Source organism: Brassica napus, chromosome A9 (assembly GCF_020379485.1).
Source record: "Brassica napus cultivar Da-Ae chromosome A9, Da-Ae, whole genome shotgun sequence".
Lineage (NCBI taxonomy): Eukaryota > Viridiplantae > Streptophyta > Magnoliopsida > Brassicales > Brassicaceae > Brassica > Brassica napus.
The window spans coordinates 43,719,043-43,735,719 of record NC_063442.1 but is presented as its reverse complement, the minus strand read 5'-3'; the positions used below and the strand labels follow the sequence as shown (position 1 = coordinate 43,735,719).

The 16,677-nt window shown below is 35.7% G+C and overlaps 4 protein-coding genes and 1 non-coding gene across 10 annotated transcripts; 4 read left to right on the top strand and 1 right to left on the bottom strand.

Annotated features, from left to right (window-relative positions):
- Positions 1–80: 80 nt before the first annotated feature.
- Positions 81–6,640, bottom strand: LOC106419869 (anaphase-promoting complex subunit 5). 4 transcript variants are annotated; one of them, XM_022707621.2, is made up of 20 exons: positions 6,244–6,632; positions 5,916–6,075; positions 5,717–5,838; positions 5,156–5,360; positions 4,688–4,862; positions 4,517–4,595; positions 4,351–4,436; positions 4,034–4,163; positions 3,594–3,626; positions 2,910–3,158; positions 2,730–2,807; positions 2,375–2,637; positions 2,215–2,274; positions 2,018–2,085; positions 1,769–1,874; positions 1,486–1,651; positions 1,266–1,364; positions 903–1,167; positions 546–613; positions 81–379 (listed from the first exon to the last, which is right to left on the bottom strand). In XM_022707621.2, exons 1-20 carry the CDS (start codon positions 6,412–6,414, stop codon positions 227–229), a joined length of 2,736 nt encoding a protein of 911 aa, XP_022563342.1. In that variant the 5' UTR covers positions 6,415–6,632; the 3' UTR covers positions 81–226. The 4 variants fall into 4 exon arrangements, with proteins under 4 accessions (XP_022563342.1, XP_013716163.1, XP_022563343.1 ...); XM_013860709.3 differs by having other exon boundaries at positions 1,486–1,627; positions 6,244–6,617; XM_022707622.2 differs by lacking the exon at positions 3,594–3,626 and having other exon boundaries at positions 6,244–6,640.
- A 108-nt stretch (positions 6,641–6,748) lies between these two features.
- On the top strand, positions 6,749–6,821 carry TRNAA-AGC. Its single transcript has one exon. It is a non-coding gene; the product is annotated as a tRNA-Ala (tRNA).
- A 1,792-nt stretch (positions 6,822–8,613) lies between these two features.
- Positions 8,614–10,704, top strand: LOC106419994 (1-aminocyclopropane-1-carboxylate oxidase homolog 3-like). Its single transcript, XM_013860827.3, has 3 exons — positions 8,614–9,327; positions 9,927–10,248; positions 10,351–10,704. The coding sequence occupies exons 1-3, from the start codon at positions 8,807–8,809 to the stop codon at positions 10,603–10,605; spliced, it is 1,098 nt and encodes a 365-aa protein (XP_013716281.2). The 5' UTR covers positions 8,614–8,806; the 3' UTR covers positions 10,606–10,704.
- Positions 10,705–11,335: 631 nt separating this feature from the next.
- Positions 11,336–14,840, top strand: LOC106419996 (1-aminocyclopropane-1-carboxylate oxidase homolog 3-like). Of its 3 annotated transcripts, none has more exons than XR_002660803.2 (4): positions 11,336–12,160; positions 12,603–12,924; positions 13,027–13,333; positions 14,556–14,840. XR_002660803.2 is itself a non-coding variant. In XM_013860830.3 (4 exons), exons 1-4 carry the CDS (start codon positions 11,640–11,642, stop codon positions 14,557–14,559), a joined length of 1,011 nt encoding a protein of 336 aa, XP_013716284.1. In that variant the 5' UTR covers positions 11,336–11,639; the 3' UTR covers positions 14,560–14,840. The 3 variants fall into 3 exon arrangements, 2 of the variants coding, with proteins under 2 accessions (XP_013716284.1, XP_022564236.1); XM_013860830.3 differs by having other exon boundaries at positions 13,027–13,190; XM_022708515.2 differs by lacking the exon at positions 14,556–14,840 and having other exon boundaries at positions 13,027–13,502.
- LOC106419992 (1-aminocyclopropane-1-carboxylate oxidase homolog 3) lies at positions 14,585–16,484 on the top strand. The gene is made up of 3 exons (XM_013860826.3): positions 14,585–15,114; positions 15,686–16,007; positions 16,098–16,484. Exons 1-3 carry the CDS (start codon positions 14,585–14,587, stop codon positions 16,350–16,352), a joined length of 1,107 nt encoding a protein of 368 aa, XP_013716280.1. The 3' UTR covers positions 16,353–16,484.
- Positions 16,485–16,677: the final 193 nt, after the last annotated feature.

Genomic DNA, 16,677 nt, shown 5'->3' with positions numbered 1-16,677 from the left:
AGCTTGATAAGTGTCTCCGTTGAGTTTTCTCACTCGAGGTTTTGGGATATGTAATTGTTGTTCAGCACCAAACGACGACGTATCGATAAATGGGTCTCCTTTTAATTAGTTTTTAGTTACGTAATCACTTCAGCCGTTTGTTTCCTAGAACAAGTCTTAAGGAACATGTTGCAACTTAAATTACAAAGTTTGCACAGTAATGTTATTTAGATAAGGTCACAGATTCTCATGCCATGTTAGGTTCAACGTCTTGAGGATTATTCAGGGCTGTTATATGCTTCATAAACAAAGCCGCAGCTTCTTCCCTCTCCTCGGGCCGTCCCAGCTTGTCGTATACCATCGCCATTAAATACAAAGCTTCAGCTGTCAATTCATGGTACTGCACGATAAACACAATGGTTAAAAAGAAGAGTAACGGTAATCATTCACGATACTAAAATCCAAATTATCTGTATTGATGAGCTAAACCGAAGCTGGATCAATACAGAGTTCAGGCTTATATTAAAACATAAACTACATGGTATTCTTAATGTGGCACAAGTTACCTCCAAAGCTTGAAGCTCATCTGAAGCTTGCCTTAGAGAATCCAAGACAGTGTCAGAATCTGTGGAAACTGGCGAAATATATTCACAGCCCAACAAACAAAAGTCAGAACCATTTATGAACTCGCAACAAGCAAGACACAAAACTTATTCGTAGAGATAGATTCTATTCATTATATTCTAAACATCCTCGCTAAGCTTCATATTACAACCATAATGTCGTTCACTTCAATTTAATCTAATAAAACACAGAACAAGTTGGAGTGTTGCTTTCGTTGTTCGTCCCCCTTCATATAAATATTATAATCGTGCAACGAAGCATGGACTATAGTCAAAGCAGTACAAGACAACAAAAGGTACCTGAAAAGCTTGGATCAGAAAGATAGCAGTTTGCTTCAAAGATGTATGCTCGAGCACGCAACTCAAGACCTCCATGGCCAAGAATCATAGGGAATGCGCCATGCAAAAGGTTTAACGCTCGCTTGGAATGATTTGATCCAAGACCACGCCACAGCTCGGCCAGAGTGAGAGTAGCTGATGCTTTGAGAAGATCCAAATTGAATGACTGGCAAAACGAGATGCTTGCCAGCGCATACGGAAGACCCATGACCGCATTTCCTGACTTCTGAGAATCAAAAGAGAGAGAACCAAAAGGTATAATGACATGTTAGTCGTTACTACTGCAAGCTCTAAAGCTACTAAGTTTTTGTAGCCATATCATACCTTATGGATTTCTGCTAACAGAAGAAGAACAGACGCCTTTTCGATTTGCAAATTGAGTTTATGACACGTGCAAAAGAGGGAGTGTGCCGTATTTGCTGCCTGTAGAGAACGTAGTAACAAAGCAAGATGAAGATACGCTAACAAAGTATAGCACATAATCTGTAACAATATATTGCACATGGATTAAAAAAACAGATGGTCAACAAGGATTCGAGCAAACCTGGCTATACTGTTTTGCAGCAAGCAACGTCCTAGCTTCACGAAGACTTGCTTCTACTTTCAGCTCCATGTCCACACCCATGGTGGTTGATGCCAAACCTCCTAGCTCATTGCACATTCGTTGAGCTAGCTTTAGATTCCCACTAGTGGATTTAACAAAGTTAGAACTACATATGAGATAATAATACATTAGAGAGCTTCTGTACAAATTATAACTTGAGCAACAATTTGTACAGGAGAGAGTATAACAAGTAGTGGCATGTATAGGAGACTGGGAAACTTACCGATGCAAGGCATGTTCATGTACTAACTGCAACTTGAGCAACATTATTTTTGATTTTGATACGGTTAAGAACTTTTCCTCCGCAATCGTAAGAGCAGCAAAGGCATCTGGAATAGCATTGGTTACAGAAAAGAGGTCAACGTAGGAAAAACATGGAGCAAGGTCCTAATAAACATAATCAGAAAACTGAGCATAAAGACATGATATTCCTTGTACACTGGCATTCATGACATTGTACAGAGAATCTAACCTTTGTATCCCTTATGTAGTGCCAAATGTTGAATGAGCTTCAAGTATGCTAACTCTGCGTCAGATGAACTACAAGAAATAGATCAAAATGACTCAAAACAAATGCAAGAAATCGTTCTGGAAAAGAGAAAGATCTAAAAAAGGGAGAGAGAGGGGTTGAGAGAAGAACAAGAACGTGAGACTTTTTTTGAAAATTACCTCGAAGAGTCACCAAATAAAGTTGCATACACCAAGGTATTCATCCGAGCCATAGGAGCGCTAGAAAAACAAATGGATTAGTAAATTCGGAGAGTTATGCAGTAGAGCTTTAAAAAAATATAATAATCATCTTCAAACAGAATGCCAGTATCAATCATACCTGCCATATAACTCCCATGAAGTTGCCCGTAGTAAATAAGAAGCACCTATTATTTGTGATACAGACCCAGGAATCGAGACCAAATGATCACAGAACTTGAAAAAAGTCGAATTGTTTCTATAACTAGATTCTCGGGAATACACGGGTTGACTCCATGGTTTTTGCAAGTCTTTAAGCCAAACTGAGCTTAGTGAGCCATCAATTGTCATTTTAGAGCTTTCAGAAGAAAAGTCGCTAATTAGGTGTGCGCCTAGTCTTATCTCCTGCCATGGATTATTCAAGAACTGATTAGACTTCAAAAGGAGATAGGAATATTTCACTCTAGTCAATAATTGTTACTTAGTATATTTAGTACCTTGCAGACGCTAATTGGACAAGTTTTGTGACGCATTGAAGCTTTGGGACCAAAGGAAAGCAGAGGCCTTTGCACATTCTGTATTACAACAAAATAACTATATTGATTTAGTGAATACTCAAGGAATCAGAACAAAAATAAACAAATAGATAATTTGAATGTAAAAGTTGGTGGACTTACCATCAACTCAAATTTGGCCATCGCAAGATGATTAGAAGCCACTAAGCGTTTTAACTTTAGAGTGTCAGCTCTCCTCAAGGACTCTTTCAAAAGTATGTACACCCTTTGTTGTACAGATAATGACGACGCAGTGCTAGTGACGGATGAGTACGAGGCTCCGAGAACACTGGTGGTACTTGCAATGCCCATTTCTGATAACAAGTTGCTCATTGCTGCTAGTGTATAGGCTAGACAGGTATCATTACTAAGCTGCAGAATCAACAAACCTTTTAAATACAATAAATGAACTAAAGCTTGAATAACAGAATCTTTAAACAATATAAGCTCTTAATGTTGCTCATGTGATTGCATATTCGAGCCAAACGAGAGAAATGTGATTCTTCTAGCATATACCCAATACAATGAATTTCATATATGCTAAGAATGCACTGCCCCATGGAACCATCTAGAAATCGGTACGTAAATATGGGAGTATATTAAGAGTCAGTACAGTAAAAATAGAAATCTAACATAACGGGTGTAAAGGGTCCTAAGTCGCTTACAGAACTTAGTAATATAAGAATAAATTAAACCAGCTCAATATTCAGCTTAAAAAACTTTCATAAAAACACGCTCTACAGGAATTTATCAAACACCAATATACTATAAACAGAGCTGCATCAGATGAATAAAGTGATCATATACCTGTTGTGATACACGCACAGCTTCTGTTAAAACCTGCGATTGAGGAGAAACCATATTATAAGCGAACCAAACAATGATAAGACCCTATTTCATGTCTAGTGAGGTCACTTATATTATATGTATGAAGTAATGCCAGCAAGTCCGATAGTTACTCAATTCGAAGTGAGCCATGTGAAGGTTAACGTTGGAAAAATTTCAAGTTTCTCAAGTAAAATATGTATATACACAGAAGTAAAGTAGCTCAATATGATTTCAAGTAATCTATCAAAGTGAAGGTGTTAACACATTCAAGATACATCACAAATGAGCATCACTTGTTATTAGCCTCACCAACAGCCCAGTAAAGAGTAAATTATTCAATGTACAATTTGGTTCAGGCAGGTTTTTAAGGTCAAGAACAATTCTGTGGCCATAGAAGCTATGAGAGAGTTAATGCTCACCTCTAGAGCCAGATTAGGATGCCCAAAGCGGAAATGCATCATTCCTAAACATAACAAACCAATCTCGTACCGTCCATGCATGCTACAACCAGTTGAAGGAGGAACAAGGTCAAATCCTTCAGTCCCTGCACTTTTAGGCAATGAAACATGGATCAGATCATGTTTGAAACACAATGCCTAGTGCCACATATCTATTAGGCAACCACAACTGGATATTTACAGGAGCCCCATGCAAGCGATAAAAGCCTTCCATCAGAAATAGTATTATTACTATTATACATTTATAGCAGAGGAAAAAAGTTAAGAGTTCAGATTACCTGTAATCAAAGTAACGGAGGAGATTATCTAAAGCAGCAAAATAGTCATCGCTGTGAAGTTTATTCAAGTAACGCAAAAAGTGAACCTGCATCAATGAAATGGCGTAAATAAGATGTAAGAATATCAAAGGAATCAAAGAATAAAAATTTCTGAAAGGAAAATTACACGATGCAACTCAGGGGCTAAATTTTGAAGCTGCTCAAGAAACCTTTCAATCGAACTTGAAGAGAATGAACTTCCATGGCTGACATCAAAATATAAGGAGATGAAAGTCAAAACAAAATTAGCAATACTTTTCACAGAAATATATCAGAAACTAATAACTAGAGGCTTTACGTTTCAATTGCATCAGCCTTTTCCATTAAAAAGCCTTGTATCTGCAAATTTGTCCGAAGGAATAATGACTCATCAACCCGGGTATCCTCAACTTTACTTGAAGAGGCAGAAGCAACTGAAGTAGCCTCTGCAAATTTCCTGGTACTTGATTTTTCCGTCCTAGTAACTAGCAAACCTGCATATTTCAATTGTTATGTGCATTACTATGAGATTGAGAAGGTACAAAACAAGTGAATCTCAAAACATAAGAATGAAACGATAGAGATTATTTTAATTAGTATATTATTTCTATATTACGGAAAGGAAATCTTCCGAAGGCCAAATCTGAACCATAAACATATATGAGGACCGTAGCATTCAAATTACAGTCCGATCACGAATATAAAAACTCTACTTCCTCAATACTTTCTAGCACCTGAGGTTCTGAAAAAACTCTTCTTTTAGCATAAATGCCTGAATAAGGGATACCTTCTGTCACTTTAAAAAGTGCTTCCGGCGTATGAAGATGAAAAGGGACACTTCCACTAGCATTTTTGTGTAGCTTGGTTGTTTTATCCATCTGATCATATTGTGTTAATGACTCCAGATTACTATTAGAAGCATCATACTGAGCAAAGCTTGAATGGGCTTCTCTGCAGTAGGCTTCAATGCTTGAAAAAAGATGACAAACTCCCTGCACAGAAATCACATAAAAAATTAAATGGACTGGTTCTTTCAGACACTCACTTTTGTTTTAAAGCAGCCTGAAGAAAATTGACAGAAAATGGAACTGACGTTTAAGAGTTTTGCCATAGATCTCATATACTAAAGCACTTTTAGTTGGGTACACATTTTAAATCTAGCCTAGACAAGTACTCATGCTTTCAAATCCGAGTTCAAACAAAACCTCATACTAAATACTAAACACTTTTTTTTTTGAACAACTACTAAATACCAAACACATTCTTTAGAATATTAGGTTGAACAGTAGTACTATTATTCAGTCTCAAAATAAAACAAGAATGACAAAAACGTAAAAAGCAACAATACCTCGAACGATAAAAGGTTAAATGCCAAAATACAACGACGAACAAACATTCCCAAGATGCTATTCGGATCCAAAACAATCTGATCATCTTGCACAGCTCCTGAATCAAGGCTCCCAAGTATTCCTTTCATATAAAAATAAAACAATAAATAACAAGATCCAAACATGATGCAAAGAAGAAAAACGGACCTTTAAGCTAACCTCGCATGTCAGTAAAGAAATTCAATAGATCATCTGGTGAAGACAAATATGAAAATCTATTAGTCAAATTCTCAGTTAGCCACGCATCCACGTCATCCCCAACTTCTCTCAATTGGTTGATGAGCTCTTCCAGCTTCATCTCATACATACCATCGCATGCCTGCAACATTAATGCAAAAATTTCCTCAGGGCAGTTGTTCCAAATCCACACTCCATCATCATCATTCATCGAAACCAATAAGAAACGGAATCGATATAAGCTACAAGATTCTCATCAACTCTGAGCCGTTAGATAAATGCAAATCCAAGAGAAAACGAAGAGTGAGACCTTAGTAAGAGAGAGTAAGTAGAGGCCGAGGCGGTTGTGCTGAGAAACGGAAGAGAAAGGGAAAGGGAGAGACATCTGAGCAGATGGAGCGTATATCTGCAGGAGAACGCAAACGGAGATCTTGTGCGGAGTCACCGCGAAAGCGCCGGCTGTTCTCGTTAATCCGGCCATCTCTCTCCGTCGCCGCAGAGCCAATAAGATACTCACTCTCACTTCATATTGACGATGTAGCTCAGTCTATCGCCGGTTACTTACGTCCTCCGACGAGCAGCTGGGATTAGGTCACTTCGGAGAGAGGTTTAATTTTGGCTCGAGTCGCCGGGAAAGTGAGCACTGGTTTGAAAAGAAAATAAAAAATAAAACCATCGGTTACCATTTTCTTAAATTGGAGAACCGGTTATTTATTTCCGGTTAACAATCGGGTGGTACAGCCGGCGTCCAGTTAACAGTATCTTTTTACCTGAAGAGATAAAATAATGTTTGTTAGCTTGACATAAGCATCGTCGGGGATGTAGCTCAGATGGTAGAGCGCTCGCTTAGCATGCGAGAGGTACGGGGATCGATACCCCGCATCTCCATTTATTTTTTTGAACTCAGCTGGAAGTTTAAAAGATACTTATTACTTTCTCTTGTTACATGGCTCCGAGTTTTAGGCACGAAGTTTTTTTACTTTAAACCTGGTGGGTGATTCATATGGTTGAAACAATGTTTCAGGGATGTTGTGATGGAATACTCAAAGTAAGCACCTCTTATTTCCTCCATAATCCCTTATATATTAAAATAGAAGCATTGTAATAAATGTATTCACACTATAATAGACACGTGGCAGCTTCACAATGATTTGATAATAAATATGTTAACGCGTTCACACTATATTCATAAATGTGTTCACACTATGTACTTTGCGTTTTTTTAAATATAAAACTCACATAAATAGTTCCAATAAAACTCTGAATTTTTCGGTTCGAATAAAAATAGATAACGAATCAAAAGTCAAACTATATATATATATATATATTATTTTATTGTTTATGGATAAATTTAAGCAAAATATTCATAAATTTTGATTCGATTCGTTATTCGTTTTGATTTGAACCAAAAAATCTGGATATCCGTAACTCTACGAAACAAATCAAATACTAAAATACAATATCCAAAAAAGAAGCAAATCACAAATACCATTTAGGAACATATATCTAATTCGATATGTTATATGGATTTATATACATATATGTAAAGAATTATATATATATATATATGTTATATATATTATACTTTATATCAGTTTTACAATATTTTATGAATTAAATTTATTATATTAGGTACTAGAATTTAAAAAAGTTAAATAATGTTTTATTTTTGTAATAAAATGTTATTATTAAAATTTTCAATTATTTTAAAAATTTTATTTTATTTTATTTACGGATCAAATCAGATATTCTTTAAAATTCTAAAACATTTCGGATATCTGAGTCACCGAATCTAGGTGGCTAAAGATCGAATCGACACGAATGCTTCCAAATACTCAGATATTTGATCTGTGCCCACTCCTATTTACAGATACAATTTTATTTTCTTTATATGAAAAAATGACTAGTGGCAAAGCCTTTTTTATTTTAAATTAATTTTATTTTTACTTTTCATTTATTATTTTGAACAAAAAAATCATTTAATATTAATTAACAATATCTTTATATATTTGTCAACTATTTGTATATACTTTTTACATACATACATGTGAGCACATTGTAACTAAGTATTCACCACAACTGAAATATCTAATTTTTTTGAAAGTTGAAATATTTTTTCTTAATGTTTCTTTCACTACCGACAAAATTGTAGTGAAATGATTTGTCTTAATAGTTTATTTTTCTTAAACTATTATCTGTTTAAAAACTATAATATGAAACTATTGGTTCGACATGACGACTATCTAAAATTCATAATATGAAAACAAACAAATAATATTAATTTTTCGTTTCTACCGGGAAAAACCAAAAAAATCAAACATTTTAACCGAATAAACGAAAATGAATGTTAATTTAAAATAATAGTTATATTTTAGAAGATTAAAAACCAAAAAAAAACTTAAAACCGAACCAATATCCAGATTAAACAGATTTAATATCTTTTTATTAAAAATAACGAAACTAATAATCACATTCCGCGCAAGGCGCGGGTTATTACCTAGTGAAAAATTAAAATATGAACACAATGGATATTGATGTATATATAATTACAGATTAATGTTAGCATAAGAAAAATATCAAAACAGTGTCTGAAAAAGAGTATGTGTATTATATCTAGTCAAAGATGCGGGAGACTTTTTATTTTCTCTGTAATAAATAATTTCTTGTTTAAAATGACAGTGTCAAAGCCAGTAGGCCAGGGGTACTGACTCAAGCCGTTGTCTTCTTCCTTCTTTACCAACCATATCTCTGATCTATGGTCTTTGCTGTAACCACTTGTCTTATCTCCAAACCCCATGAAGACAGTTTCGTTTTTTCTTTCTGAATTACGTTTATTATCAGACTGATCTGTTATCTGATAGACAGAAAAAGCAATGGAGACGACGAAGCTTGCTTCATACGATCGTGTAACTGAGCTTAAAGCCTTCGACGAGACCAAGACAGGTGTAAAAGGACTCGTAGACGCCGGAGTCTCAGAGGTTCCACGCATATTCCATCACTCATCTCTCAAACTATCAAACCCTAAACCACTTTCCTCTGACTTCACGACGATCCCAACGTTTGATCTCGGAGGACGAGTCTTCGAGGACGAGACTAAGCGCAAGAACGTGATTCAAGGGATTAAAGAGGCGTCAGAGAAGTGGGGTTTCTTCCAGGTGATTAACCATGGAGTTCCTCTCGATCTTCTCGAGAGGATGAAAGATGGAGTTCGTGGGTTTCATGAGCAGCCACCAGAAGTGAGGAAACAATACTACGGGCGAGATTTCAGTAGAACGTTTCGGTATTCAAGTAACTTTGATCTCTTCAGCTCTCCAGCGGCTAACTGGAGAGATACTTTCTCTTGTACCATAGCTCCAGATCCTCCGAAACCAGAGGACTTGCCAGAGATTTGTAGGTATGATATGATGACCCCATTGCTTAACCTGCTTTGATAACATGACCGATTCTAGAAACATGGTTTGGTTCTCAAAATTTAAAGAGCTATTATACATAGGTTGCATTACCCTTGCAGATTCAGTTTATTCAGTTAGTTCGGGTTGAGTATTTAGTTCGGCCACAATCCCGCCGAAGTAAACAAAAAATTTGGTTTGGTTCGGTGCAGTTTTTGGTTAATTTTGGTTTTTAGTTTTATTTCCATTTCAGTTAGATTTCAGTATAATTTTCTAAAAACTCAAGATATTTTTGGTTAGTTTGGTTAAATTAGGTTATTTTCCATTAGTTAGGTTAATCCAGTCCTGTTATTATGATTACTTTTGGTTATTTTGGATAATTTGGTTGTTTTTTATATTTTTGAAAATCGAAAACCGAATCTAACCAAACTGAAAACAGATTTCATAACCGTAACCGAACTGAAAACCAAAATTTCGGTTTGGTTCGGCTGGTTTGGACAAAATTGCAGGCCTAAGTTGCATGGTCCCCCAATTATATGAAAAAAAATATTAAGACCAACTCAAATATGTTTTATTTTACTCTGGACATGGTGAATTGTTTCAGGGATGTTATGTTGGAATACACAAAGCATGTGGTGAATTTGGGAGAGTTTCTTTTTGAGATGTTATCAGAAGCTCTAGGGTTAGAACCTAACCATCTGAATGAGATGGATTGCTCAAAGGGTTTGCTTATGCTTAACCATTACTACCCACCCTGTCCACAGCCTGACTTAACTTTAGGCGCAACTCAGCATTCAGACAACTCTTTCCTTACGGTTCTTCTTCCAGATGAAATTGAAGGGCTTCAAATCAACCGTGAAGGGCACTGGTACGATGTTCCTCATGTTCCCGGTGCACTCATTATCAACATCGGAGATCTTCTACAAGTTAGTTTGCATAATCACTGCCTTTTTCTCTGTTTTGCATCGTATAGAATGTTCTTCCTCTTTGTTCAAAGGTTGTATTTTATTTTTGGTGTTGTGATGCAGCTTATAACAAACAACAAGTTCATTAGTTTGGAGCATCGTGTATTAGCAAATAGAGCCACCAGAGGTCGAGTCTCGGTTGCGTGTTTCTTCACCACTGGTGTAAGACCGAATCCTAGGTTGTACGGACCCATTAGAGAGCTTGTGTCTGAAGAAAACCCTCCAAGGTACAGAGAGATCACCATTAGAGACTACTCTGCTCACGTCAATGCCAAAGGTCTAGACGGAACCTCTGCTTTGCTCCATTTTAAAATATGAACATAGTGAGCTGCAGCTATCTCAAAACATAAGCGACATGAAACTATATGTAATAAAAGAATTCCCAAGAGGTTCATAAGCATCTTTATTTATGCTTCACTCCTAAGAATCTTATCAAGTTCCGATAAAGCTGAAAAAAGTATATTCACGGCTCATGAGTCATGATAGGCATGCACGTTCGGATTTTTTCCGGGTCGGTTTGTTTGGAACTCGAATAGTTTGGTTTGGCCGAATTGAACCGTTTTCAGTTATTTCAATTTCAAAAAAATTCACTGAACTTAACCTAGACTTATGAATTCGGCTAAATTGGTTAAAATTTTAGAAAATAAGTTTGGTTATTTCGGTTCACCATTTTGGCTCAGAATTTTGGTTCGGATTTTTGGTTTATGTTAGTGGAATGAAAGATCATGTAAAGCAGAATATATTACTCCCTCCGTTTCGTTAAGTTAGATATTTTAGAAAATAAAATCTGTTTCACAAAGATAAGGTTTTATATTTTCTATGAAAAAATTATGATCTTCAAAAAAATTAATTAACTTTATTGAATTAATATTAATTAAAAATTATTGAAAAATAAAAAATATAGAAAATGAAAATTTATTATAGTAATTTAATATATTTTTTAATATGTGCGAGAACACTAGAAAAATGTATCTCTGTGAAACAGAGTATTAAACACAAATAATCTCAACGAATTTTGTTAGGTTATTGTTCACCATTACTTGTTCAGAAAAATATTTGTAAAGTTCTGCTTCTGAGTGCTTTGAACATTATTTATGATGAATCTGACGCGGAACAAGAACAAGTATATATTGTTTAAAATGACAGTGTCAAAGCCAGTGGCCCAGGGGGTACAGTCCCAAGCCGTTGTCTTCATCCTTCTTACAAACCTTATCTCTGATCTATGGTTTTGCTGTAACCACTTGTCTCATCTCCAAACCCCATGAAGACAGTTTCTTTCTTTCTTTGTGGGTTACGTTTATTATCAGATTCCTCTGTTATTTGATAAACAGAAAAAAAAAAAAAAAAAAAGCATGGAGACGACGAAGCTTGCTTCATACGATCGTGTCAGTGAGCTTAAAGCTTTCGACGAGACCAAGACAGGTGTAAAAGGACTCGTAGAAGCCGGAGTCTCAGAGGTTCCACGAATATTCCATCACTCATCTCTCAAACTATCAAAATCTAAACCACTTTCCTCTGACTTCACGACGATCCCAACGTTTGATCTCGGAGGACGAGTCTTTAAAGACAAGACTAAGCGCAAGAACGTGATTCAAGGGATTAAAGAGGCATCAGAAAAGTGGGGTTTCTTCCAGGTGGTTAACCATGGAGTTCCTCTCGATCTTCTCGAGAAGATGAAAGATGGAGTTCGTGGGTTTCATGAGCAACCACCAGACGTGAGGAAACAATACTACGGGCGAGATTTTAGTAGAACGTTTCGGTATTCAAGTAATTTCAATCTCTTCAGCTCTCCAGCTGCTAACTGGATAGACACTTTCGCTTGTAACATTGCTCCAGATCCTCCAAAACCAGAGGACTTGCCAGAGATTTGTAGGTATGATGATGACTCCGTTGCTTAAACCTGTTTATTAAGTTTTTTGGACTTCTAAATTAAAACTAATTGGCGTTAAGTGCAGTAGTTCAAATCAGTGTACGTCCGCTATGATTCCAAAGTTAAGTTTGTTTGGTTTTCAAGTTAAAATCAATTGAGGATTAAGTGAAATGACTAAAATCTTTTATATATTATTTAAATCTTTTTCATATTTCCGTTCTGAAACTTTTAACTCCAACACGGTCCTCGGCACATCAGATGAATGAAACATTCAGTTTGGTTTCCAAATTTTGAAAAGCTATATTATACATAGGTTGCATGATCTCCAAAATTATCAAAAAAGTTCAATAAGATTAACTCAAAAATGTTATGACCACATAAATCTCCAACTCAGCCTTGTTTGATATGTTATCTAGCTCTATTCACATAATGGAAAGTGTTTCAGGGATGTTATGTTGGAATACACAAAGCATGTGATGAATTTGGGAGAGTTTCTCTTTGAGATGTTATCAGAAGCTCTAGGGTTAGAACCTAACCATCTGAATGAGATGGATTGCTCAAAGGGTTTGCTCATGCTTAACCATTACTACCCACCCTGTCCACAGCCTGACTTAACTTTAGGCGCAACTCAGCATTCAGACAACTCTTTCCTTACGGTTCTTCTTCCAGATGAAATTGAAGGGCTTCAAATCAACCGTGAAGGGCACTGGTACGATGTTCCTCATGTTCCCGGTGCACTCATTATCAACATCGGAGATCTTCTACAAGTTAGTTTGCACAATCACTGCCTTTTTCTCTGTTTTGCATCGTATAGAATGTTTTTCCTCTTTGTTCAAAGGTTGTATTTTATTTTTGGTGTTGTGATGCAGCTTATAACAAACGACAAGTTCATTAGTTTGGAGCATCGTGTATTAGCAAATAGAGCCACCAGAGCTCGAGTCTCGGTTGCGTGTTTCTTCACCACGGGTGTAAGACCGAATCCTAGGTTGTACGGACCCATTAGAGAGCTTGTGTCTGAAGAAAGCCCTCCCAGGTACAGAGAGATCACTATTAGAGACTACTCTGCTTACTTCAATGCCAAAGGTCTAGATGGAACCTCTGCTTTGCTCCATTTTAAAATATAAACATAACATAGTGAGCCGGGCCTGGCAGAGCCTGACTTAACTTCATGCGCAAGTAAGCACCTCTGTCAATAAAATGGATAAGAATGTGCATGTAAACTATCTATAATTATTTACAGAATAATGTAACATAAGAAAAATATGAAATGTGTGTGAAAACGAGTATCTATACTATTAAAAGGGAAGCATTATTTAAAAATCTACTTATAAAAGGTTGTTAGACTCTTTCCTTTTTTTATTTTTTGGTCTTCCTTATATATTATATGTTATCCCTCTTTAATCTCACTTTGTTATCAACAAAATAAATATTATTAGTTGGGCTTTGGGCGTTTAACTTAAAAAAGATAATTTAACTGATACAACCCATTCAGAAAAGAAAATTATAAATCCAATTAACTTTTGTTACAGAAAAAAAAAATTAACCAAATTAACTTTACATCCATTTTTTACAAAATCCCAAATTATGAAGACCATTTTATACATAAATACATATAAATGTAACATTATTTAAATTGTATGGATTTCTAATAATAAAATATCTGTCACAAACTGATTTTTTTTAAAAAAAATTGATAATAGTTTGATAGAAAATTAAAAAAGGAAAAAGAAATAATACTTGCTTCACTATTTTGGTAGATTAATAATTAATATATTTATAAATAAACTTAACAATATTTGTTAAAAGAAATTTCTTATACATGTCAAGTGTATATTAATATATCAAAAATTTATATTAAAAAAACATATTATATTTTTTTCAGTGGATTAATAACGGTTTTTTTGATTTTCAGATACTTTTACTATATTCATTTTATTATATTCTATCCCACTATATATGAGTTACTAGATCTTACGGTTCGACCACAAGTCTGATTCGGATATGAAAACTCAATGAAAACGTTGTACCAGACTGAAATAATAATAATAGAACAACTTTTAAATATTTTTAAATATCTAATAATAAATATAAATTTATTTAATATTTGAGTTTACGGTCACCAAAAAAATATCCGCGCTTCTTAAACGCGGGTCAAAATCTAGTTTGTATTATTATCTAATCAAAGATGCGTGAGACTTTGATATTCTCTATAATAATTTCTTGTTTAATAAGACAGCGTTAAAGCTAGTGGGCCAGGGGGTATTGTCCCAAGCCGTTGTCTTTTTCCTTCTCACAAACCTTATCTCTGATCTATGGTTTTGCTGTAACCACTGCTCTTATCTCCAAAACCCCATGAAGACAGTTTCTTTTTTTCTTTGTGGGTTACGTTTATTACCAGATAGTTCTGTTATCTGAAAACAAAGTTCAATGGAGACGATGAAGATAGCTTCATTCGATCGTGTCAGCGAGCTTAAAGCCTTCGACGAGACCAAGACAGGTGTAAAAGGACTCGTAGACGCCGGAGTCTCAGAGGTTCCACGCATATTCCACCACTCATCTCTTAAACTATCAAACCCTAAACCAGTTTCCTCTGACTTGCAACATCTCACAACGATCCCAACCTTTGATCTCGGAGGACGAATCTTCGAGGACGAGACTAAGCGCAAGAACGTGGTTCAAGGGATTAAAGAGGCATCAGAGAAGTGGGGTTTCTTCCAGGTGATTAACCATGGCGTCCCGCTTGATCTTTTAGAGAAGATGAAAGATGGAGTTCGTGGGTTTCATGAGCAATCACCAGACGTTAGGAAACAATATTACGTGAGAGATTTCAGTAAAAAGTTTATGTATTTAAGTAACTTTGATCTCTTCAGCTCTCCAGCTGCTAACTGGAGAGATACTTTCTCTTGTACCATAGCTCCGGATCCTCCAAAACCAGAGGACTTGCCAGAGATTTGTAGGTATGATGATAACTCCATTGCTTAACCTGCTTTGAGGCACACATCTAGATGAAACATTTGGTTTAGTTCTCAATTTTTAAAAAGTTATCATACATGTTAGGCGTCTGGGTTCAGTTGGTCCGGTAGTTGGTTTGGTTTTTAGTAATTTGGTTTAGCATAAATTTTACTGTATTAACCCAAAATAAATTTTGGTTCGGTATTCGGTTAGTCTGGTTTTGAAAATTCTCTACCAAAGTTTTTTTTTATTTCAGTTAGATTTTGGTTTAAATTTGTTAAAATTTTGGATAACTTTGGTTAAATTCGGTTAGTTTGGTTTGAGTTTGGATATGGTTTGATTATAAATTTATTTATCTTTTTTAAAGAAGAAAATTGACAAAACCATTTAAAAAAAAAAACCTACCAAATCCGAACTAACCAAAGTTTTTGTTTGGTTTGTTTAGCGGATTCGGTTTGGTTCAAAATTAAAGGCCTAATACATATTTTTGCATGGTCCTCAAATTGTCAAAAAAATTAGTAATGTTAATTCAAAAGTGTTTGATATGTTATCTATTTATGTAATGAATTGTTTCAGGGATGTTATGTTGGAATACACAAAGCATGTGATGACTCTAGGAGAGTTTCTCTTTGAGATTTTATCAGAAGCTCTAGGGTTAGACCCTAACCATTTGAATGAGATGGATTGCTCAAAGGGTTTACTCATGCTTAACCATTACTACCCACCATGTCCAGAGCCTGACTTAACGTTAGGCACAACTCAGCATTCAGACACCTCTTTCCTTACAGTGCTTCTACCAGATCAGATTGAAGGTCTTCAAGTCAACCGTGAAGGGTATTGGTTTGATGTTCCTCACGTACCCGGTGCACTCGTTATCAACATAGGAGATCTTCTTCAGGTTAGTTTGCACAGTCAATGCCTTTTAACTCTTTTTTGCACTCATTATGTGCTTCCTCTTTGTCAAAGGTTGGTGTTTTCTTTGATGCAGCTTGTAACAAACGACAAGTTCATTAGTTTGGAGCATCGTGTATTGGCAAATAGAGCCACACAAGCTCGAGTGTCCATCGCGTGTTTCTTCACCACTGGCGTAAGACCGAATCCTAGAATGTATGGACCCATAAGGGAGCTTGTGTCTGAAGAAAACCCTCCAAGGTACAGAGAGACAACCATTAGAGACTACGCTGCTTACTACAATGCTAAAGGACTTGATGGAACCTCTGCTTTGCTCCATTTTAAAATATGAACTACAACTTTTCCACACACATTATATTCGACATGGATGTGTATGTAATATATTTAGATTTGTAGATTCAAATTACTCTGAGAACAATATCAAAAGTGTGCCTGCTGAAATAAACATATCACATTAGACACATACGTTTTTTACACTTGAGAATTTTATAAGCGCAGAAATAAAAGTATCTTCATTGCTCTTGAGTCATGATATACATATGAAAGTAATACTGTTCGGTACAAGAGCCAAATTAGAGGATAACTATCTTTCCACTGATGGAACAATGAGAAGTGCTATGCACATTCCACTTTTCTTAGGTTATTGTTATTTACGA

Bases quoted from the DNA above. Each gene is read 5' to 3' on its own strand.
- LOC106419994 (XM_013860827.3), top strand. From the start codon at position 8,807: ATGGAGACGACGAAGCTTGCTTCATACGATCGTGTAACTGAGCTTAAA. The intron at 9,328-9,926 runs GTATGATATGAT...GAATTGTTTCAG, and splicing joins GACTTGCCAGAGATTTGTAG to GGATGTTATGTTGGAATACA. The intron at 10,249-10,350 runs GTTAGTTTGCAT...GTTGTGATGCAG, and splicing joins ACATCGGAGATCTTCTACAA to CTTATAACAAACAACAAGTT.
- LOC106419996 (XM_022708515.2), top strand. From the start codon at position 11,640: ATGGAGACGACGAAGCTTGCTTCATACGATCGTGTCAGTGAGCTTAAA. The intron at 12,161-12,602 runs GTATGATGATGA...AAAGTGTTTCAG, and splicing joins GACTTGCCAGAGATTTGTAG to GGATGTTATGTTGGAATACA. The intron at 12,925-13,026 runs GTTAGTTTGCAC...GTTGTGATGCAG, and splicing joins ACATCGGAGATCTTCTACAA to CTTATAACAAACGACAAGTT.
- LOC106419992 (XM_013860826.3), top strand. From the start codon at position 14,585: ATGGAGACGATGAAGATAGCTTCATTCGATCGTGTCAGCGAGCTTAAA. The intron at 15,115-15,685 runs GTATGATGATAA...GAATTGTTTCAG, and splicing joins GACTTGCCAGAGATTTGTAG to GGATGTTATGTTGGAATACA. The intron at 16,008-16,097 runs GTTAGTTTGCAC...TCTTTGATGCAG, and splicing joins ACATAGGAGATCTTCTTCAG to CTTGTAACAAACGACAAGTT.
- LOC106419869 (XM_022707621.2), bottom strand. From the start codon at position 6,414: ATGGCCGGATTAACGAGAACAGCCGGCGCTTTCGCGGTGACTCCGCAC. The intron at 6,076-6,243 runs GTCTCACTCTTC...TTAATGTTGCAG, and splicing joins ACTTACTCTCTCTTACTAAG to GCATGCGATGGTATGTATGA. The intron at 2,638-2,729 runs GTACTAAATATA...AATCCATGGCAG, and splicing joins GTCCAATTAGCGTCTGCAAG to GAGATAAGACTAGGCGCACA.